Source organism: Colius striatus, chromosome 4 (assembly GCF_028858725.1).
Source record: "Colius striatus isolate bColStr4 chromosome 4, bColStr4.1.hap1, whole genome shotgun sequence".
NCBI classification, from domain to species: Eukaryota; Metazoa; Chordata; class Aves; order Coliiformes; family Coliidae; genus Colius; species Colius striatus.
This window is the reverse complement of record NC_084762.1, coordinates 75,213,615-75,237,932: the sequence shown is the minus strand read 5'-3', so window position 1 is coordinate 75,237,932 and position 24,318 is coordinate 75,213,615. Positions and strand designations below refer to the sequence as shown.

General features: G+C 35.7%; 1 protein-coding gene across 5 annotated transcripts in view; it reads right to left on the bottom strand.

Annotated features, from left to right (window-relative positions):
- The window catches only part of VPS13B (vacuolar protein sorting 13 homolog B), a 457,128-nt gene that overhangs the window by 78,151 nt on the left and 354,659 nt on the right, over positions 1 to 24,318 (bottom strand). For all 5 annotated transcript variants that reach the window (XM_061995669.1, XM_061995671.1, XM_061995673.1 and 2 more), the window contains 4 exons: positions 17,072 to 17,479; positions 5,093 to 5,292; positions 2,362 to 2,569; positions 1,857 to 2,041 (listed from right to left, as the gene is read on the bottom strand). In XM_061995669.1, coding sequence (XP_061851653.1) covers positions 1,857 to 2,041; positions 2,362 to 2,569; positions 5,093 to 5,292; positions 17,072 to 17,479 — 1,001 coding nt within the window. The remainder of the gene's footprint in view (positions 1 to 1,856; positions 2,042 to 2,361; positions 2,570 to 5,092; positions 5,293 to 17,071; positions 17,480 to 24,318) is intronic.

The following is a 24,318-nucleotide window of genomic DNA, read 5'->3' as shown; positions in this document are numbered from 1 at the left end:
AAGGTATACGGGGACATTTGACAACAAACTTAAATGGAAACAATTCTCTGCTATCAATATATAGGATTAAATGCAAATCTGAATAATTACATGAAGACTAGACAGAACTGACAGAACCTGAACACTGGTAGCTGAGTGCTTCCCAGATTCTACTGTACTGTCTAAGGCACTTGCAGAGGAAATGAAAAAGTCACCTACCTCCTTTTCTCTAAACCATAGCATGGAAGTATAAAGCAGCAAAATGTGTGTGCTACTAAAGTCCAGCTGTCTATGTCCACTTAAAGAACCACCCATATATCCCCTGCACAGGGCCATACTATTACACAAGCACACACATTATGCTCATGATGTCTGTTATCTATAATGGGAGCTTAATGTAATTATAGCAGAAACTTGGTATGCTGTGCTCTGAAAATGCCATCCTGAAAGAAAGCAAATTGCTGGCTTTCATAGCAACCTAATAGGGTCATCAAGACAGCATACAATAACAGAATTTTGATCTTTGATTCAAACCTCATGCCAAGTGGAGCTGATTTTTTTCCATCTAATTTTAATTTTCATATAACTGAAAGGAGCTGACATTTGGCTGTCTAGAGGGCAAAGAAATTGGCAGGACACTTACATGATCTCACTAACAATCTGTGCAAAGTAATAACATTATACTATTTATCTGAGGAAGATTATCCTACTTATTCATAACTCAAGGCATATTGGTGCATAATTCAATTTCCAAAGCAATTTTAATGTTATAGCAATAATGAAATATAATTCAACATTTCTGAACAAATAGGAAGAAGTGGGAGATATTTATTTCCCATGACTCACAAACTATTATCTGCTTAACAGGCAGATAGAAATAAAAAAATAATGACAGATCCAATTTGTAATACAAAAAGGAAGATGAGATTAACAAAATTAAAATTGAGCTAAAATCAAAATAGGTATGCAAGGAGTAAGAGAATTTATAAAGACGAATTACACTACTCCTATGACTACAAGAGACTGTAACTGCTTGATTGTGTGTTCGAGACACAAAAATTGTCAAAGTTAAGGATGAGTGTAATCATGAGGTATGGTCTATTTTTGGTGGACACAGTCACACAGCTGCAGCACTCATCCCTCCTTTGAAGGCCAGTTCCATGATCTCACACAGTCAAAATGGGCTGCCTACTTAAACCCTTTTGAAGCAAAGCAAGAAAAAAATAGACCCTTTCTCTCTACTCTGTGGATCTTTAGAAGCAGCACAGCCATCTGCCATCAAATACAAAGGACAGGATGACTGGATCAGAGATCTGATTTCAATGATTCCACTGTATCTTGGCAATTGTAGACCAAGTCTTTCCTAATATGCTTCAGTTTGAAATCAAAGGAAGTTCTTAGAGTTTTGAAACTAATGATGTATTTAATTTGTTATAGGGACATGCCAGTACCTAAAGGGGCCTACAAGAAAGCTGAGAGGGACTTTTTCTAATGGAATAGAAAAATGGGCAATAGCTTTAAATTGAAAGAAGGTAGATTTAGATTAGATGTAAGGAAGAAGTTCTTCGCTATGAGGGTGGTGAGGCACCGGAAAAAGTTGCCCAGAAAGGCTGTGGAAGACCCATCCCTGGAAGTGTTCAAGGCCAAGTTGAACAGTTTTGAGCAACTGGGTCTAGAGGCAAGTGTTCCTAAACATCCCTTCCAACTCAAACCATTCTGCAATTCTGTGATTATGCTATGAATTTACCTTCTATCAATTGTCTAGAGCTCCTGAAATTTGTTTTGTGCTTATTTTTACTAAACCTAAGTTTGGAAACATCTGCTTTCAGCGGTAACGTTTTCTTCTTTAATGAAAGTCAAAACCTCTCGTTACTCACCTGAAGAACATCTCCAAGGTCAGCAGTGCTAATATCTGGGTCTTCAGTGGTATTAAAAGGAACAGGGTTAATTCTTACAAGAGTAAGCACTCTGGGTTCTGGATATCTCCACAACATCATTCCTGGACTATCCTCAGTTTCATTGTAAAACACAACTTCATAAGGACTGGGTAGTTTCTGTGCTTCTGTCAAATGAAAGGAAGATATAATCTGTTACATAATTTCTAGAATGGAACATGCTGGTTTATGAGACCAAAGTAGTTAAAAATAAACCCCTCATGATCAAAAGGAGAGAAAATAAAAAAGCAATTTCCCTGACTTTTAAAAGATTACAGTTCAAAGTTGGTTTTGGTTTTTTTTCCATTCTAGCAGATGTCTTTGCAACTGCTTTTCCAAAAAAAGGAAAGTTATTCATTGTAAAGAGACAATCTTTCATAGGTTACTACCATATTTATTTTAAAATTTAAAAAATAAAATTTAAAGATAGCAATAATAATATTCTTACCTGCATCTTGTATATACTGGAACAGCCCTGTTCTCAGATCATCTGAGGTATGCTCAGTTTTTGAGGCCTGATTCCTTTCCGCAGAAAAACAAGTGGGGTGTGTATGTTTGGATACAAATGTCTCTACACTGCCCTTTTTAGTAAGGTACTGCCACAGAAGCTCCTGGAGAAGAACTAAGCAATTCAAGTGCTCTTGACCCCAGAAAACCTTAAAATAAAACCCCAAAACACACAGAAAAACAAAAAAGAAAAGACAAAACAATTACATATAAATACTAATTTTTTTAAGGAAAAAAATTCCCCCAAAATAACAGGAACTTTATACAGCTTTCAACTTGCTCTACTTGTACCTTCACTGCCTGCAAATATCCTTAATGTGAAAATAAAGAACAGGACCAACAAAAAAATCTCTACAAAATCATTTGGCATTTTTTTACTTTTTGTCACTTGAAGGAAAGCATTAATTCTTACTAGTTACAATTGATAATGATGCTGTCTAGAAGAGCATTGATCTTATGCAAGTCATATGCAAGAGCTTACAGCTGAGTGCTGTACGTAATGCTAGGATTGGTCACAGGTTTTGCAGTTTAAGATATGACAAAAAAACCTTAAAGTGGCAAAATTTAAACTGTTCAAAGAGCTTGTTCCTCCAAAGTCTGGAATGTATTAAAAACGCAGTGAGTGACATCGCATAGAAAGAAATATGAAAGATCATCTCAAACACAAATATTGAGTATACACTGCATACGAATTCGATGTGCTGTAGGTTCTCAAAGGTTTTAAAGTTTTTTGATGTTTAAACCAGAAATTTAGAAAAATATATAATAACTGGCATTCTAAGTCCAGAAGATTCATACACTTCATAGGAAAATAAAAGAAAATTACACATTCCTCTTTCCCAGCTTTGACAAGCAGTGCTGCCTTTCCCAAATCAAACTCCTGTTTGAGAGAACGATACTAAAAGGGACAAGACCTTTAGCCTTCACATGTAGAAGTGGGCCCAGAAATCAAAGGGAAGACAAGGAAGTAGCTAGCAATTAATAAAGAAATACGACTTAAAACCAGTGTAGGGTGAAATCAAATGCACCAGACAGAAAGTTAAAAGTCCATGGTAAACTTAAGAGTATAGTAAACAAGTCATGGTGCACATAAAGAGTAGTACAATTTTTTTCACTAGGGAATACCAATTTTCAAATATGAAAAAAAAAAAGAATCAGAAGACACCTAAATAGAGTGTAGCACAGATGACAAGAACAAAGCTTTTCTTTACCCTGCATCTACATGTAAGCCCATGGAATAAACCAAGACCCTTTTGAAACACAGTTACAGGCAGTTCTGAGCTAAAAAGTCCTGGGCTATGCAGGTCATCTCCCTAATTTAGTTCTCTGCTTCAGTTTCCAGAGTACTACTGGGGTCAGGGTCACCTAGTGTAGCATCTCCTGAAAGGAGCTCTGTGTCACTAAGCTGATCCCAGAGGCCTCAGTCCCCTTGCGATGGAGGAAATGCCTTTTCCCTCACTTCAATTCATTTTGGTTTTAGGCATCTGGAAACCCAGAGCAGGGAACCACTGCTCCAGTGAGGTACCAATTTCACATAAGCTCTCTAGGCTCAAATTAACAGTGGTAGAAGATGAAGTGATGTTTAGAGCTGGTAAAATCATTAGCTGTAAATAAATTAATTTGAAACAGAACTGCTAAGGCTTTTGTCAGCATTCTGTTCTGCCAGATCAAATATTTAATTGTTTTCTCCAAAAGCTAATTATCAGTGTATATTCTAATAATAAATGGGTTTCTCAGATTTATAGATATTTTTCCTTGTCAAAACTCCAACATTTTTGAAAAACCAAACTTTTTACTATTAACAACATGTAGAGTTAGTACCAGATAAAAAAAGAAGTAGAGAAACAAATTGACTATTTATTCATTAAGATACAGTTTTTTTAACATTCATACTATTCCATTTGCCCTATTCCCAGTGCTGTGGCTTTAAGAACTTATAATGTTGACTCTGGGAAAAGACCTAATGACACAACTAAATGTCAAAATTTCCTTTTTGTGTTTTATATGCCTGATTTATACATTTATTTTAAAACATTTGTTGCGTATAGATACTACAATAAAAATAATTAAAGCAAGACATATCTTAAAGCCCACTTGTTTACGCCCCACAAAATCTATTTTTCATTTCCAGAACTCCCATGCTTCTTGGACCAGTTTCAAGCTGTGGGCACTTCCTAAATGCAGAGGATAGCATGGAAAGCTGAGTATTAATTGCTACAAACAACAGTTTATAATTATTCCCCTGAGAAACTGGTGGAAGTTTAAAAAGAAAGGATATGTATTTCTTAAAGTTACCTCTAAGCACTACAGACATGTAGCTCATGGACAAACACACACACACATCAGAATGGGGTCCTAGATATTAAGTGTTAGTAATTTGATCCAGTAGTTTTAAGGGAACACACACATACAGTTATAATACATAACTTAAGCAATGTTTTAAAACAAAAACACAACACTATACAAGATTTTTTAATCAACAGTTTTACATGAAAGAACAGATACTTATTTGAAAAACTAAAATAAAAACCACCCAAACCTAAAATAAGCAAAAACTCCAACCCAATGAACTGTTGCAGGCAGCAAAGCTTTACAGGCTTTTAAGTGATTTATTTATGGAATCTCAACACCAGTTCAGCTCAACAGCAGAACCATAAGCATCATATACAGACCTGCAGTAGTCCTCCTCTCAGATCGATGTATATTTTTGGAATAGATTGCTCTGGGCCAGGATCACCACTATGCTTACACCATTTGGCTTCCACATTAACAGAGCAGCAAAAAGGGCCCATCAGAGGTCTGGCTCTCTCTTTGAGACTTGTTTTAAGTAGAAAATCTTTTATATCAAGGACAAAAGATGATCCATGGATTCCTAAAATGAGAGACAATTAACCCTGCTAGTAGTTATTCTTCCAAAATTTACATGCTTATTCCCTGAGTACACTTTGCTGTGAGCTTGGCAATCTGTGCCCGCAAGCTATTACTCACACAAGTAGTCCTACTGACTTTCATGAAAATGCTTGTGTGAACAATTGGCTCCTCTCCAAGCAAGAGCATCACAAGCTGGACCACAACACTTGTGATTTCATTTTATTTTTTTCAACTTGCTCTTCCAACACTATTGAGCACAGTTTATATAGTGTTGCAGTTATGGGCAGATATGTCTCGTACATTTCTTACAAAGAATTATTTGCCAAAACATTATGACTTTTTACATACATGAGTATTTCAAGGTTTATGAGAAGAGACATTCTTCATTAAACTACTTTTTTTTCCCCAAAAGAGTATATTGAAGAACAAGAACAGCTGCTTCACTTGGTTATATCTTAAACTGATATGAAACAGCTATTTTGAATGATTCTCTCTGCTTTTGTTCAGGTAGGTTAGTTATAAAATATTGCTTTGCTAGACTTTGGCATGCTTAGCAGGAGAATAAGGGTAATGTTTGAATTCAAATAATTCAAAACAACTACGGTAACTCAAAATATGTAACGTGTTTACTTAAAACCCATCAATCTAAACTTTTTACATCATAACCACCTGCATCTTACACAGTTTTATAAAATATAAAAATGATAATGGCAAGTTAGATCTGTGGCAGAATTTATGCACTCTCATTTAAAGTCACAAACATTTTTAGGAAAGAAACACCATCTAGAAACGTCATAATTCTTGCAAACCACTGCTTAATAGACAAGCCATACTTAATATCTCTTAATATATCTTTTATATATTTACATGAAAAGTACTACATCTGAGGTCAGGTCAACTTTTTTCTCTTCTGGTGCTCATACTTGGATGCAACACTCTGAATATTGAACGTCATCATACTTTATAATGCCCACAGCTTATTTTTCTCTGGAAACTGGATATTCATGAAAGGCAAAAGATTAAAAGCCACCTAAGGCTTACATATAGATGTTTCAAGGTATAGTTAGATTTTATATTTTCATACTTTTGCAAGTAGAAAAATCCCACAAAAAAACCCACCTTGCTGTTTTGAAAACCTGCAGTAGAACTTCTCCTAAGAACCTCTTTTAGAATCTAGAAAAAAGTCTGTCTGCATCTGGAGAGTTATGATTTCATAATACAGAGAAATATGTTATACAATGGCATGAAAAATACTGGGTAGTTTTTGTGTGTTTTTTCAAATCCAGCATTCACTAGGAAGGTGGTCCAACAATCCCCAAAGAATAATGGCATTGAATTGTACCCAAGTCAAGTCAGAACCAGGTACAAAGAGAATCTTGTTCATGAGCAGTTTGGAGCTCAGAAGAATGATCAAGGCCTTGAGTGAACTTTTGTCTCATGCCAATCAATAAGACTGTTGCCACCAACTAGGAAAGGGGTTTTAGCTCTGGGTTGTTCAAGCTGGCCTCTGAACCCCCCAGTTCTGGTCTCATGCATAACAGGTTTATACGACAGAAACTGTTCGATGTTTTTTGATGCTGAACTTCAGTGAAGACCAAGCAAACTAACATTGACACACCCTGATGCTTCTCCTTTTGGTACTGGCTCAGATTTGATTCTGTAAACTGTGGAGCGAAGCAGCTTCACATACACTTAAAGCAAGAAAAACAGACGTATCTTAAATTGGAAGAGCTCACCTCCATACTGCTACACTAAGTCTAACTATTTTAAGAGGCACTACAATATCTGGAAATATTTGGTATTTTTTTATATACTCTACATGGAATTTTGATTTTAAAGAGGAGAAATTCTTGGTAACTATTGCACAATTCTGCAGTATACAGAAATCTTCTATAGGTTTATTGGAGTATGTGCCAATTTGCAGAACTAACAAAAAGGAAAAAGGAATGACAGAATACAAGTGGTTTTATTTATATTTTCTTTCACTAGGATTACACTTGGAAGGATTATGCTTTGCAATCTTTTTCTGTTGTCATCTCAGCTCCACAAAGTAAAAAGAAACTATACTATCCAGCAATTTGGAAACAGAACCGAGCATTCAGCACATAATACTTCTGGTTCAAAATCAGCAGTGTCTTTCTCAAATGCTACATAACAATGAGAAAAGGAGACACAAATAAGAATAAAGAAATATTGGTGACATTTTAAATAAATGAAATACTACAAGACACATCTATGGATCATGCCCTACAAATACCAGGAAAAGTTCAGGGACTCACACTCTTGTCCTTCTAAGCAGTTTTATCTACATGCCTGTTTGGGGATGAAGTGAGTCAGCATAAAAACCACTGTGCTCTTAATAAAATAAAGAAAATAAAATCAGAGAGCATTCAGACAAACTCTCACAAAATGATGCTTTGAGCAAGCTTAAAGAATACAAATGGAGAACAAAAATGCACAAATCCTCTTTATTTACAATAGTAAATAAAAAGAACTTGCTTTCCTATCACTAAAGCAATCATCTGTTTTTTTCCCTCCCACACACTGTTTTCAGTCAGTCCTTTCATATATCTCTCAAAAACTTCTATAGTAGAATCCTAACTTCAGTTTAAACATATTAAATCAAAGCTTCCATTTGAAGTGAACTTGAGATGGTACTACACAGAAGTCATATATCTTCATAAATGATTGTTGTGATATGTAGAAGTTAACTCGTTCTGTTTGGATTATTGCTTATGAACACCAACACACTTTTCAGTATGAGCAATAATTTACTTCCAGGAACAAACAGTTTCATGACTTTTGAAATACTCCTCCAAGAGACTAATAAATATGAAGCACTTGCTTTGGACAGTGTTTAAAAAAATGCTGCAAGCCCTCCATCGTCAGAATCCATCCAGAACTACTGCAAACATGCTGCCACGCTAACAGCAAAATACAACTTACACTAAGGTTGCCATTGGAAGGATTGTACCTTTATGATGACATATGCTCAAAAGGAAATACCCAGGTATTTTTGTACAGTTGGAAATAATGTAGGAGGGTTTGAAGTAAAAGCTTATGCTTGCTTGGCAATATTAAGAAATAAACTTGTTCAGAAATTAAAGCTGGAGATCATTATAACAGAACAGTGAAGAAAATTTACTAAAAGACAACATTTGCTTTGATATTTTGACATCTTTCTTTTTTTAGTCAGTAGAGACCCGATTTATGCTAACACACAGGCATCTCATAGAGTATGAGTATCCTAATATAAATATAGTTATATTAGGATTTGTATATAACTATAATAAGCCATAAAGTTTAACAAACATGGGCATTTGCCAATTACAGGAGGCTTCATGTTTGTTAAACTGCCCTGTGTGCATAAATCCACTTGTACGTACAGCTCATTTCAATAGATGCAGCAAATACATTGAAACAACCCTTGCCTTACAGTAACAATCACTTACTGTTTAGGCAAAACAGGTGTTAAGAAAGAGTTCTGTTATTTTTCCTGGTTCATAGACAAAGTTAGAGATAATGTTTTGACATTAGCTAGGAACTTTCTGTTTTCAGCATTTTAAAATACTGATACTTGAATCAGCTCCAAATGAAACAAGGAGAAATGTAGCACGAGGAGGTTTTTTGCCTTCTGTTATACTCTGTGCATTTGTCCCTCTTTGGATAGCTGCAAATCCTGTTTGGTTCACTGCACTGTCATCTACTACAACATAGAACACGATTTTAATTGCAAAAACAGTTTTAAGAAAAAGGAAACACATATAACAAAAATAGCAAATGGCACTGGACTACAGTTTAGCTATGCCTTGAAAGGCCTGTTGGAAGCCAGTAGTTTTGCTACAAACTGTAGTGCTAGGAAGAAATTGCTTTTCTGAGTTTGGGGCAGGTCAGAAGTAAGACTTCATCTCAGAGCACAGAGCTTGTCATGCTGGTTCAGACTGGGCAAGAGACACATGAGTGATGTGTTCTGCATCAACTGCAGCAGCTGGCAGACTGCATCCCTGCTGCATCCTGCTCTGGGGGAAGGAGCTCTCCCATGGGCATTCCATGCCTGGGTGGCCAGGATACAATCTGACTGCTGAAGGTTAAGTAGCAAGTGGTTTTCTTTACTACCTTTTTCTTTTATGTCGCTCATGACTAAGGTGATAATCTGTGATATTTGCTTCTCAGCATTCACTCTTCATATCTGCAACTTCAGCAGCTAAAGCTGCCAAAGATACTAAGACAGCTTTGAATACAGAAATATGTTATTATATCTAATATATTGATACAATTACCTACATGATTTTTTTTCCTCTTAAGAAAACTTCATGTACATCATATCATGAGTAGTTACACTGCAGTTACACTGCTCTGTTGACAGTTATCTCTTTGAAGCAGTCTCAGAAGAAAGGATAAGCTATGAAAATAAATACAGGGGAAATACTGCAGCTAATTTAAGAGTCAGCCAACTTATTCAAGTCTGGAAACAGCAGTAGCAAACAAACGGTGACACACAGTAAAGGACAATTTTCCAGGAGAGATTTAGTTAACAATCCACTGACTGCACTGGATTTCTCATTACTGTCGAGCCGAATCTTACGATAGTTCATTCTCCCCATGAGAACAATATTTACACATTACCAATTAACTACTCTTTAGTGAAAGAGAGTTTTTCAGCATTACATAGGGACACATGTGGTCTCTGTAAAAACATGAGATGTGTAACACACGGTAAACAGAAAGTAATGATCTTAAACAGGCCAAACCCTTGAATTCGTCACTAATAAATGTCCCCATGTATTCAGCAGTCCTGGCTGCTGGGAGCCTGCTTTCTTCAAATACTTCAAACACTAAAATCCAGGAACATTTATTATTTTAATCCATTACAGGCAGTGCTTGATTTAACTTTATTGGTTGTGGTGGTGGTAGTAGTTATAGTGGGGGTAAAGCTATGTTCTTTTACACATCATTTCAAAAGGGCTTAATTATATTTTATAGCTCAGGCCAGGAATCCTGCTTGTTTTGTGTCTAACAAGGTTCAAATGGAGTTCAGGTCAGTGATGAATCAGAAGAGAAGTCAAAGATGGTTATCTATTTGAAATGAGCTCACCTCCCTTAAACAATAACTGGGCAGGTACAGCATGTTCATTACACTACTGCATACTAAATAGCTGAAAAATCTCAATTCACTTGCTGATTTGGTAACTTCAGATTATGCGATGCCTCGTGAGAGAGGGCATATATTACAGTTAAGATCTAAAGGGATTTTCATTTGCAGTCAAAGCTGTCTTTGGAATACAGTAACTTAGAATATATTTGTAAAGCTCTATATTGTGCTAATTTATTCTAATTAAGTGGAGAAAAACACCTAATGAAAAACATCAAAAACCATGTTCATTTTGCATCCATGAGTTCATCTTTCAAAACTGAGTGCTATACTGGCTGCAGTAATACTTGGTCCTCATATAATAAACATTTTGGTTTTAGATATTGCCAGTTTTCAGAAAAGTGACCAAATATTCTTTCTCCAGCTTTACAGACTGTCACAGAGAAGTTCTTTAATTTAAAATATATGCATTTCCACACCTTAATTTTAGGTATTTGGTTGAAAACTTTGGTCTGTTTTCAGGAGATAGCTGTTATTTACAACTGTCACTGATTTATAAAGTTGTAGATACTCAGCACTACTGAAAAAGAAGACATTGAATGGTTGCACAGTAAATGAAGCTTTACAAAATAGTTGATGTCACTCAAGATGTAGCCCTACATAACTGCCACATGGATGAATTAGAATTGCAGTTTTAGCATCTTACTCCTCTGCTCTATAACTTGTTTCACTGGATTTCAACCACTTTATAAACTAAATAAATCCATGTACTAGGGGTAACTTTTCTTTAACCATCCTGAAGATAATGCTTAGCAGCACCTAAGCAGTTTGACCCTCTATAGGTCAGTGAATTATGCTTGTGGAAGTCCAAGGTTTGACAGATATTTCCAAGCCAAACAAACTGAATAAGTTTCCCTGCACTCTTGGAATACGGTTCCCCAAAGACTGAGGCCAGTCCCAGGTTCAGGCTCCTGTATTCCAGTCTTCTCCTCCTCTTGATCTTTCTTCCCCTTCCCTCCTTTATATGCTTCTCTTTTCTGCCAGCATGGTCATTGAAGCTGAAGGAGATAATCTTGCTGGAAGCTTTTCCTTCCTATTGGTTTAGTTTTCAGATAGGTCAGTGCCCTGACTCAACTAAATGAACGGCTGCTTGAGTAACAGAGCTATCACAAGGCAGAGTGTGGAAATGTGCAGCCACAGTAACCTAAACTTCCTGAGGAATCGCACCTTTTGTTTGGGCAGCAAGCTAGTGGTTTCCTCCCATAAAAAACATTCTTGTAACAGAAGAAGAAGTGTGTTGCCAGTATGTCAACAAATTAAACAAATTAAGGAACTGGTCTTTATGACTGGGCAATATTGTCTGATCTCTGTATTCTGTACTTCACACCGCAAAATGTAGAATGAACTGGAGGAACTGTACAGAAAGAATAAAATGCATAGAGAAAACATTCAGGTTTCATCATTATCTGTAGTTCCTCATGGATGTAAATGTTCTACAGAACTGACCACCATTAAAATGCTATATCACGTACTATGGCCATATATAGCACTGGGATTCACATAAATCCCAGTCTCAAAAAAAAGTGCCATTACTTCCACAGTAAAAGCTGACGAGATTACAAAACCCACCATTATTTGTTCTGAATTTCATTTGGGGTTCACCTTTTTAAGTTGAGTTATTTCAACTGTAAATGCAGTTCTACAAAATGAGTGCACACCATCTTGAATCAACAATCTACAGCTAACTTCCCACCCTTGCCAAGTTACTGTACTAGTTCATCAGTAGCAATTCTGAACCCTGTTACAAAGTACGAGTAGGGAATCTGACCAGGATTAATAGTGGTACTCAGTCCTGGGATTAAGTGGTGTCTTGTTTCATGGATTTTAGGCCATCTGTTCTTCCCTCCTACATTATACTCCTGCAGAACTATAAATGCACCTCCACCTCAGGGACTATAGAAAGGAATTAGAATTCTTCTGCTTTTCATTATCACAAGATTCAGTAACTCATTTCATTGTCAGGATAATCCCCTTTTACTCTTTCTTTTGCGCTTGCAGGGTATGCCAAAATGACAAATAAAATCCCAGATGTTAGAGACCTGATGAGGTCTCCACCTTTTCTTGAGTGTTGTGTTTAAGCTACTTGGGACACGGTGTCAAATCTGACAGGATCCTGATGCCCACACCCAATATTCATTAAGGTTTGTTAGTGATTTGTATAGCTGTCTACAAGCTGCACTTCCACCTCAATCCTCAGTGGCCATTTAAATACTTCGTTTGTCCTCTGGCTTTTACTGACAAAGAATTAATTTCCTATTGTTCAAGTGTTGGAAAGAGTTTATATTTCTTTCTAAAAGTAACAGAGGTCTTCTGGGTGCTGTAAATGGTTTGTTACCACTGCATATTATTTTAGGTAGTCATATCTAATTTAATGTTTTATTTCCCCATGGGCTAACTTGCCTATCTGCTGCATCCAAAGGCTATGACAACGCCTTAGCAGAGTTTTCTCAAGAGAGTAAGTTAACTCCAAAACAAAGTTTGGTCTTTGCTCTACACCAATTGATAGCTGCATTTATTTTTAATATTTCTGTACAGTATCTTAAGTAAGTAATTTCTTTCAGACTTAGTAAAAATACTTGTGATTATCATATGTTCAACCACTGTTTATTTTTTTCGCTTATTTCTATGCTAAAGTAATCATCTCTGCATATGGGATGAATGGCTGGGGAATTCGGTCTATGATCTTTGGAACATTTTATGCCTGTAACTCTCTCAGTTCAGACACTGAACAGCAAGACTTCCCTCCTGTGTCCAGCCAGAGCAAAATAAAGCTCCACCGAGAAGCTACAGGCTTCTTGCCGTCTTTTGCTCTGGGGAGAGTACAGTCCTCAACTTCTCTCATTTATCTGCTCTTTTGGCAAGTAGGTAGTGCTAATTTCAACAGCAAACCTAAATTAACTGAAAGCCATATGTTTACAATTGCATTCTATTTCTAGTGTTTATTGCTAAAAATTATTTCATCCTTAATGGCATGCGACTGTTCTGGAGTGAGCTACATACCTCAAGTGTGATACCAAGCAAACTCGTATCTGACTGGCTGCAGAGCACTCGAGAGTTCTAGGCACTTTGTGGAAAATGCCATATACTTCTGAGGACAAAAATTACTGCACCAGATCTAATGATACTTTTTGAATTTGGGCTTTTTGTAACAGTACAAGTAAGCTGCCAAAAATGAGCTAAATGTTTGTCATTTGCTATTTGTATGAAATGGTTACAAGTTTTAACTTGTAACTCTATCCACAAAATATAAAATCACTACAGATAATTATTTTATTTAACATCAGTATGACTCAAACCCCTTCCCTTAAGCATATCAGAAAAACTAAACCAGTAGCCTCTTCTAAAAGAAAATTAGTATCTTTTTTTGGAAACAGGATTTTTTTTTTCTTTTTGCCAATACACTGCATCACACTCTACAACAGTGTTACTTTACTAAAACCCAAATACTTGGGATTTCATCATAAGTAGAGAGCAGTGCATAAGTATTCTAGCAGAAACAGTAACCATGTTGTTATAAGCAACTGTTGTATTAAAACATGAAAAATGTCCAAAAAATGAAGTCCCTTGACACACTAAAGGTTTGGGGTTGTATAATAGTGCAATAGAATATGTAGAAAAAGGAGGTGTTTTAATTTGATCCAACTCAAATGTGAGGGTTCAACACTTAAAATTTATTTTGTTAGAAGTTAAATAATTCAACAAATTGGGCCTTCTGTTTTTCAGAAGCTACATCTTTTTACTTTCATAAGGAATTAAGAGCAAAAATTAAACCAGAAGGCCTTTCGCTTCCATGACTAAATCAAGAAAGTCTAGAGAGAAAACTTAAGAACTAAAAAAAAAAGTTTTATGGCGTCTTTCTTAATTTCTGCTAAAAAAATCAAAGCATTACACAAGGTCACGCACTTTTGTTTTCCCCTATAAGGGAGGAAAAGCACCAACAATACATTCTTGTGGGGTTTTTTTGCTAAGTAATTCCTAGCAAACAGGATTCCTTGAAAACCAGCTTCATCTCCTACATTAAAACTCATCTGGAAAAGGGGTCGTTTACACTGTTTATAAAACACTGCCACATAAAATGTGTAAAAAACCATATTTCACTAAAAATAGCTTGCGTAAGTAAGGGATTAGAGTAGTTTCTACTGCTATAATTGTTCCTTTGTAGTTTTTTCCATGATGTTTTTGAACAGTGTTTTTAACTATGTTTATTAAAGTCAGCACATCAAAAAGGATCAAAGGGAAAGCTAGTGAGAACCAAAGAAACCCCAAGCGTATTGTGTTGTGTCACTGGGGAGTTATGCAGATTCAAGTAAACAAGTGCAAATTGTTGAGGTTTTAATGAAAATTTTCTGCAATTATTTTATCTGAAGTCATTCTATATAATAACATCTGTACAACAGATGGCCACACTGTACAAAAGGCAGGCAATGCTCCTTTTTCTTCGTCTGTTTTAACAGTACATCTGAGATGACTACTTTTGTCATTGTGCTTAGTTTGGTTCAGCAAATAATTTGTAAAATGCAGCTGCTGCAGATGGTCACAATAGTTATTTGACTGTAAAATCAAAGCCACAGTGAAGTATTTTTGTATTAGTTTCATTCTACATTAAAAAAACCTGCTATTAACCCTGTTCAGCTCAAAAGGTATACCTATAAAACCTTTTGTAAGAAAAAAAGTAGGAAAGAATTGATGTATTTAAATACTCCTTGTTCCCAAGACACAGCTACTACACTTTAAAAAAATCAAATTGAGTTATCTTGTGTGATTTCTTTGCAATAATAAACCAAATCTAGTTAGTAACTGGTATTTTTCAGAATTATTTTTAATACAAGCTTGTAACACCAGTTTCTCCACAGTGAGTAATGTATTTCTTTCTGTAGATATAGTTTCCACTTTGGTTTCTATCAGCTCTTTAATTTCAAATTAATAATTTTCAATAAAAATCCATACAATTTATTAAAATTTTTTTTGTGGTCAGTTTTTAATCAGTTTTGTGGAAGTGCTGTTTACACTTCTTGAAACTTTAAAAAATTTATGGCACCATCACAATAGCATGCAAAACCTCATGCACATGGATTTTTCTTTGTAAAAAGCAAGGCTAAGGCAACTTTAACTGGGAAAAATCTGAAAAGAATCTGTTGATGTCTATTTATTGTCTGGCTAGAAAAATTCTTCATAAGGAAAAACTGATCTCCCTTTTCATTATATTCAGCATTGCTTTACTTAACAACACTTCCCATACTACAAAAATACTGAAGATTCACATATAGCTTGTGACAAGACTGGTTTCCTCACACTGCTAGAGGAACTAAGAAATAGAACTTTGTAGCAGAATGCTTCTGAGGCTTAATGTGCAAGACAAGGTATGTTGTCGTTCTGGGAAGATGAAAAACTCCAGGGTAAGTGATATACACCGCTGAGTTTGCCAAATTACTTTATAGAACAGTGACGGAACGGGCTTGACTTTGATCTATCGAAACTTGCTGTATACACCATAACATACCATGGGACGGATAATTTATAAATAATAAAGGGAAAGTGATGGAAGAAGAGAGGATTATTACACAGAAGGAAAACTAGAACCATTTAAAGGATATTAGGAAGGTCTTTTACTAAGTTGCGGTGCTTTCTATGCTAAGGTTGCAATCTGATTGGAAAAGCGTGGGAACGCAGGCACTGTTCCTGCCTGTACTGCTGTTTATTTATGGATAAATCAAGAGTTTCAGGCTCCAGCACTTTCACAGGCTTTCACATCCTATGAACCTTAAAATTTTAATTTTTAACTTCTAAAATGATAAAGAAGCCCTGAAACTCGCTGGTCTGAGGAGAAATATTTCTGATGAAAAAGAAATAAATCACCACCTCGCTTGGCCTACAATCTGTTCCTCAGCTACAGACCATTTGACCTCACAAACTACCCTGCCAGCTACCCACATCTGGCTCATCTCCACATCATGTAAATGCACCATCTTATTAATTTTATTAAAAGACTAATAAAACAATTTACAAAGACATTAAAAATGTCTTAACTTTAAATAAGTCCCTGGTATCCTGTTAATGGTACACAAGGTGTAGAGTTTCCTTGCCAGCTCTGCAGTAATGAGGCTGGAGTGTCTGTTTTCTCTGGGCGACACTCAGCTGTGCAGAGGAAGCATTTAAACCTTCATAAACCTGGAAGAGAATAATGGTATGATCTACTATTTACATAGTAGCATATGTCAGGGCTCTGAAAAAATTATAATTTGTATTTTTTTTAAACAGAAATTCAGAGTCCTAAGAAGAAAATGTAATTATAGATTGAAGACTGTCAAAATTTTCCCTTTGAAGTATATGCTGAATTATCAGGATACCGTAATAGTGGTTCCTCTAATCACTGTTTCCACAAGAGTTCCATCAATAAATCAGTAATTACAAGCTAAGGGGATATTAACTACAAAACTAGGCACTCTTGGGTGCTGCCTCACTGAAAGGAATACTCAGGTAATGGAGTCTATCACAGATTTGCTATTTTTTACCATGTCCATATTTATTATGGTAGCTAGAGGAGTTCCTCTCAATGCCCCAAGCTTCAAAATGGTTACTAGACCACCACCTGAACAAATCAGTAGCACTTCCAACTTTTAACTCTTACCTGCCATTTTATGTCCACTTTTAATATTCAGGCTCCCACTGAGGTTTGATAAAGAGACTAACAAACAAGGTTTACTGGGATGTGGGATAGTTTCCATTGAAACAACCATTTGAACAGTGTGAATGGAAATTTTCTGGAAGCAGGAAAGGGCTTGCCACAAGCTTTCTTGCACTGAAGTCTTCTGTGTAATGTTGGTGTGCACTGCAGTTAGGAAATCCTTTGTACAGGGGTGTTTGGTTAACAAAATGACATTCTCCTCTGGAATAATGCCAGCTGATGGAGCAGTTTCCTTCCCGGGCTCCTCATCATTTGTGGTTATGACTTTCTTCAAAAACTGGTTAATTTGATCAAGTCTGACAAAACTGAGATTTGCTTTCAAAGGTTTTGATATGTCCACATTTATGTCAGCTGTAGGAGAGAATTGGAGAGAGAAATATGAGAAACTATAGTGAAATTCTTAAAGCAATGGAAAAATATTATGTGTTTAGTGAAAATAAGATTATTTCTACCATGTTTCATTAAAGAGATCAAATGAATGGTTAAAATATAATGAAATCATATTTTTAAGAATAAATCTGAGAACATAATGAAACGTTTCAGGATCAGTCTTCATTATCTACAGTTTTAAAGGAAGAAACACATCCCAACATTCATATTATTTCCTTGTTTCTTCCCAGGGATCACCACAGCTATCTGAAAGACACGTACTTTATTTGAGTGTGAAGGAGGGTAAATACATTAGTTCCTCTGTGTCGGAATGAAAATATACTTCACATTCTCTTGAGTTTTACATCCAGTAAAACTATTTGACTAAACTCCAAAGTCAACAGCAAATATTTTCAACACATTTAAATAAGTAAATAATATGTATATTCTGTTGTTTCCTACACATCTAATATGCAGTATTCTTCAATACATTTTCTAGAAGAAATGTGAAATGAAAAGAAAAGGTAAAAACTGATCTACGTTTACATTTCTTTGTTTTCCAGGGAGACAGGGATAATCTATTAATTTTTTAAAAAGTTCTTTGTCTCCTTAGTGAAGGATTTTGGTACTTTCCAGACTTTGAAAAGACTCACAGAATTTTTAGAAAGCACGACTAATGTGAACAGCACTAATTATAGCAATATTTTACTAGTTGAGGTGTTTCAGTTATTAAGAGTATTTCACAAATGCAAAGCAGGACTTTCTGATGCCTGAAACTTACTTCTGTGCGCCTATCTGCCTTTTCATCAGTATATTACATTTCATTACAGAAATCCAGATTTAGCTTAATGTTTAAAATTTTTCATTTCAAATTCAGCTTTCACCCAGTAATAAGACAGATACCCAGGCAGGGGCAAAAGCTTGTTTTTAATTCTCACTGCCCCACCCCCAAGGACCAAAAATGATTAATGTTCTGTGCATATATCTAAACTAGATTAAATGTTCAGAAAAAACAGCACTACTTAGTTTCAAGTTTCACTATAAATATATATAGGAAACACTGTTTGTTGAAGGTTTTACACAGATTAATGAATATTTCATCAAAATTAGGACCTAGTTTCAAGTTGTATAGGATCATATTCTACTCTTAATGCTGATGCAAACTGATAAGCTCTTTTCTCTCACTCTTTAGATGAATTATAAGTTTTTACAATAATGAGAAAGGGCTACAGGAGCAGAGCTTCAGAGTTTCTCTTATGTATAGGTTTATACTTCAGAGTCTCAGGCACATTTCTAAACACAAAGCACTTTTCTAACCCTCTATAATATCTGGCGAACCTAAATTTCAGTTAGATGCTTTGGTATATGAATATATAATTCTCTGAATTACTATCTAGTACTTTTTCTACAAAGAGAAACTTACTAATGGCCATGTAAGATTGTTATAGCTGAGTTAAAAAAACCCAAAACAATCTTTGAAAAAAGCCTGCAGCACTTGCCAAGTTATATCTACATGAAATTTGAGACTAAAAAACTATTTTAATTGTAATTTACAATCTTAATGAAAAGTTTTCTGAAAACACTTTCTCTTATCACAAGGTCTTCCATGATGAACTAGAAACTGTCACAAAATGCTAGCTAAAGTTGGCTTAGTAGGAGGGCAAGTATCAAAGCTGGGCCGTAGAAGACAGCAAGATTTTTTAGTCATCCAAAACCACACACAATCAACTTGGAAAAGTACTTACATACTGATATTTTTAACAATAACCAAGGGAAGAAAATGTCATAACATTTTTTAAAATCTCTCCACCCTTCTTGGCACTAAAGAATACCCCAAGACTCACTTGCCTTTTTGCACACATCAGTACTCTCATACTTGAGGAGAGGACTCTACTTGAGAGAGACATACAAAGAAAGTAGAGAACCAAGTGACATTCCAATATTTACTTATGATACTCAAATGGAAAGGTGTGTTACTCTAATGAAATGTTTAAAAAAAACCAACAAAACACCACAAAAACCTCAAAATAAACAAATGAGCAGTGATTTTTAAATTTGGCAAGTTAGAAATCCAACTCACACAAGGATCTGGTTTTCTGAACCATTTAAGCACTTTCGAAACAAGTCCCCAATCAACTTAACTTTCTCCATTACTGATGTAGTAATGAAGGAGTAAAAAAGAATGAATGTTCTTGGCTTTGCTGCATAACAAAGTTTGTAAGTCAGTAAATAGGGAAAGGATCCTTATTGCTTTTCCACCTAACTGCTTTGTCAAAGGCAGTATAGCCCAGAAGAGGCAAAAAAACAATAAAAAACCACTAAAGCTAGAAAACTGCTTAGATATGAGTTGATAGAAGAGATCTTGAGCTAAAGCCAGAGAGTAAACCGATTGAGAAATATTTTAAAGGAGGTAAATACAAGAGCAACAGTTCTCTCTTGGGCTTCCTTAGTCCAGGGCAGAGACACCTGGTACAGGGCACTTGCTGTACAAGGCACCTGCTATACAAGGTCCGTGTTTCATCACTGCTGCTAATCTCTTGTTTTCACAAACACTGTGCTAATTCAAGAGAGCAATAAAAATAATGGACATTAGGAAACCAGAGAAATGCAACTCATTTCCCTGCTTTCTGTTTGGAAAGCACACATATCACACAGAAAACTGTTGTCATGACTCATAACTTTTCAAAGGTTTGTATTAAGTTATTATTATCCAGTGAATCAGCCCTGACAGAAGGAGGTGGCAGCCAGGAACATAATTGCAGAAAATGTAACTCTGGAACCTTCATTGCAAATACTTCAACTATCTCATAATGACATAGGTTATTTTTACAACTGGAGAGAGATTATGTAAGGAGATTCATTGGCATTTTAAGCAAAATGTTCAAAAAATAAAAATCCAATTAAGAAATTCACATGGTTTTAGTCTTTGTCCTGTTTCGCACTTTATACTTAGCACTGCAAAGGAAACTTTAATGTTCCTTCTAAGAAAAACATATTTAAGTGATGGAAAGAAACAGTGAAAACCAATTAAACATGAAGAGCTATTTATAGCAGTTGATGAAGACTAATATTCAGCAGCTTCTACAGTCCCTCAAAACAGGCTAAAGAGAGAGAGATGGTACAACATAAAGTCTCACCATGATGCTGGTGGGATAAAATTTCCAGGGTGCAAAATCCACGAGTAACGGTCTTTTTAGATTATTTTAAATACCTTGGGAACTACACCACACAATACTGTGCAGACTCTGTACTAGTAGGAACATACAAGTTCTTAAAATTCAAATAACTCTTCGAATTTGCCAAAATTACATCAGAATCAGGACAGGGCAAAAGGTAGCTCAAAGGGATCTTTAACACTTCAAGGATAACGATCCCTCCTTTGCCTACTAGGGACTGGCTACCACAATTATAGCCCAATACTTTCCTTAGGTTTAAGACATAATAGCAGTAACTTATTTTACTAGGTGTTATCTATATCCAGCAAGTAATATAGTAAAGAAATTACTGTGCCTGTAAATAGATTGTGTTCAAGTGCATTATTTTTGGTTACGTTTAAACGAGACTGATCTAAATGTTATTAAAGCAATATTACTAGATTTGCATTCTTTCTCTCTCTTTATTTCTTAACTACATCTCCTTAGATTACCCAGTAAGTCCATATCTGTCAATTAATAGTTTCTCATTACCCTTCACAACTTTTTTGAACAGCTACTAGGAAACAGAATGATGAAATAACTATTGAGTTAAAAGGAGATTAGATAAATATAAATAAATTACACTTATTATATGCTCCCACCACACCAGGAGATGACCTAACAGTGAAAGGAAAAGAATCATATTGCAATAATGAAATCAGAGAGGGAATTCAGGTCCCAGAGGCGATTCTACGGAGTTTATGTTAATGTACACCTTGTGGGGGACCAAAAATCAACTGGAATAGTTTCCTGAAAACTGTTTCCAGCTATTTTCTTATTTAAAAAGTTCCAACTTCACTTGACCCATTAGTCATCATATTACTTACATTTATTATGTATTTTGAAATCTATTACAAAAAACCCAATGGATTCAATATGGTCTGTTTGAACACAATCATAACATCTATAAAAGAAAAGCTATGAGCAGCACTCTGAAATTTCTGTCTGAAACAATTTCTTTCTTTGTCATTTTATTACTTAGAGCTTCAGATAAAAAATTTAAGGGTTATGACTATTTTTCTCTTGTTCTCCATAACATTCAGATTTGTACTGTGAAGATATAATTTTATTCTGTGAACTTAGGATAACGATATTACTCAAAAGGACTTTATTTCTGGGCTAAGGATGAATAAGCAACACAAAAATAACAGCTCCCATTAAGTTGGTTTAGGTCAATTTCAACTCTTACTGGAGTCAGTGGGCTTATGCTAATACATACCATAACTTAATGTACACCAGGTTACTATTTCTATGACTAACAAACTACCACAGTGTACTCTTAATATGAAAAAACAGAAAGCAAACTCCATGAAAATTATTTATAAGCTTTATTTATAGGACTGAGATCTTTTCACAGACTATGAGAATATTAAACTGTGAGAGAGAAAAACACGACATTTTCCAAGAATTTGTTCACTTCTCATATTCCTTATTCTGCAGTTGATCTTTTCTTTCTCATAGATAATAAAGAAAAGACAAAGTCTTTCTTCCTCAGGTTGGACACGAGTCTCACTTTCCCCCTACCTCAAGAAGGCTATAACACATTCAGCTTCTTTATAAATAGTACTGCTATAGAAGCAACTATTATTTGTCCTAAACTCTTTGAAGGAATGAATTTCCTAGTCCTAAACAGGAAAGAAAGAGACAATATGTATGAAACATTTTACTGTCAGCAATATTCTTTCTCTGGGAGTCAAAATCCTGACGTAAGGAGTCTAACAGAGGAAACTCGAGGAAAGTAATCTTGAACCATGATTCTGATTTGGAGTCAGGGTGGCCTTTCAGTAACAGGGAGATGGCTGAACTGCAAAAATTAAATTTATAAAAATAGGAGAGAGACATGTAAAAAAAAGACAAGCTGCACTGTTCTCAATTGTCCCTGGTCAAGCATCAAAAGAGAGACAAATTAAAAGAAACTGAAAAGTAAGAAGAATACAAATGAATTGTTTTTATCCTCTAATTCTTGTTTCCCAATTTGGATCAAGGGAAAAGAAAGAAGAAACTTGAGACAAGGCTTCAGAGGCCATCTGTGGCCCATCTCGTTTTCTGCTTCTGTGAGACAGATGCCAATTAGTCTGTAAGAGATTGGTAGTTACTACTCAGTATTTCTACCTTCTGCTGTCTCTGTGCTGCAGCCCAACACAAGCAGCTCTCTAAGGCCAATATGGCAAACTACAGCCTTCAGAGACCTTAACTAACATGAGCTATGTGGGGTGTTTCCCAGTGGTAACAACTCCTACTTCCACAACTTAGTATTTCATTGACTTTATGTGATGGTGACACTAAGACATTAACAGCTCTATCTGGCCAGTGGATGGGTTTGAGATCCCAGAATCAATCAGTGTGAGGTGATCCTGTTATTTGTTTAATTTTCATAAATGAACCAAAAAACTTGTGAGTAAAGAAGACCAAAGATACCAGTAATAGGAGATGAAGACTTGCTGCTCTTCATAGGATGTTGATCGAAATTATGCAACTGTGCAGCTACTAAATACACTGCATTAGTGTGACGAGGGTTGGTTGGTGAAGTCAAGATACTACCATGAAAGGAAAACTCTAGATAAGAGAAATCCTAACTCTCTCTCAACAGAGAGTCAGGGAAGCTGAAGCAAAATATAGTGAGATTAAATAAATTATTCCAGGTCATGGAGCACCTTTGTGGAAAAGACCCCACAAATACTCTCTATTATCTGCTCAGCTGCTTAATAATACTATATGAAGACATACATGAAAAAAAAAAAAGAGGAACTCAGAGAACTGACCAAATGTTTGAAATGTTTTACAAGAATGCCATTACACTGAAAAAGATACCAAGAAAATATTTTCCAGTTTATCCACGTGGCTTTAGTGTGCAGTTTTCATTTCCATTACTTAAGAAACTAACCTTAAAAAAAGTGTTGTAGACACTGCTTTTGGAAAAGTATCCATTATTAGACCGGTATTACAGGCAATAGATGTGTCAAAACCAAAGCAATACCTACAGGCTGGTACACCTGTTTGGAATATTTCCCCTTGCCCTCTTAATCAAATAAATATCATTTCATGGCTACAGTGTCAGTGCTTTAAAAACTTGTTTGTAAAAGAGCAAAGGGGAAAAAAAAATCTACTAGAAAGCTCAAAAGTTTTGCAAATGACCCAGAGTTAATTAGAAAAGTCTGCACCCTGGCTAGTTCCCCTTCTCACGTGTCAGCTCTCATTAAATCAAAAAATTCTCATTTCAAAGTTAACAAACACCATGGTTAACAAAACTGTTAAACTGGGATCAAGTGGGCACATTCCTAGGTTTATATATGATGTCATGCTAAGCAGCCCACAGCTGAACTTGCAAGCAGTATGAATGATTTTTCAATATATTAAGTATCTGATCTAATGCTAATTTTCTCTCTATAGGCTAACTGTGCTGGGAACAGGTGGCCCTGCTTTCAATTACGGAGGGCTAACATGCCAGTGTGAGGCCTGGATTAGTTCACCTTCTCACAGGGAATTTGCCTCGGTTGGGAATGGATTTATTATGGCTTCACACATGGAACAGAGCTCATGTCAGCTGAGGGCAGTGATACATCATATGATTCAAATTAACCTGCTGTGGACTGTTCCGCAGGGCTGATATTGTGTATTAAAATGACG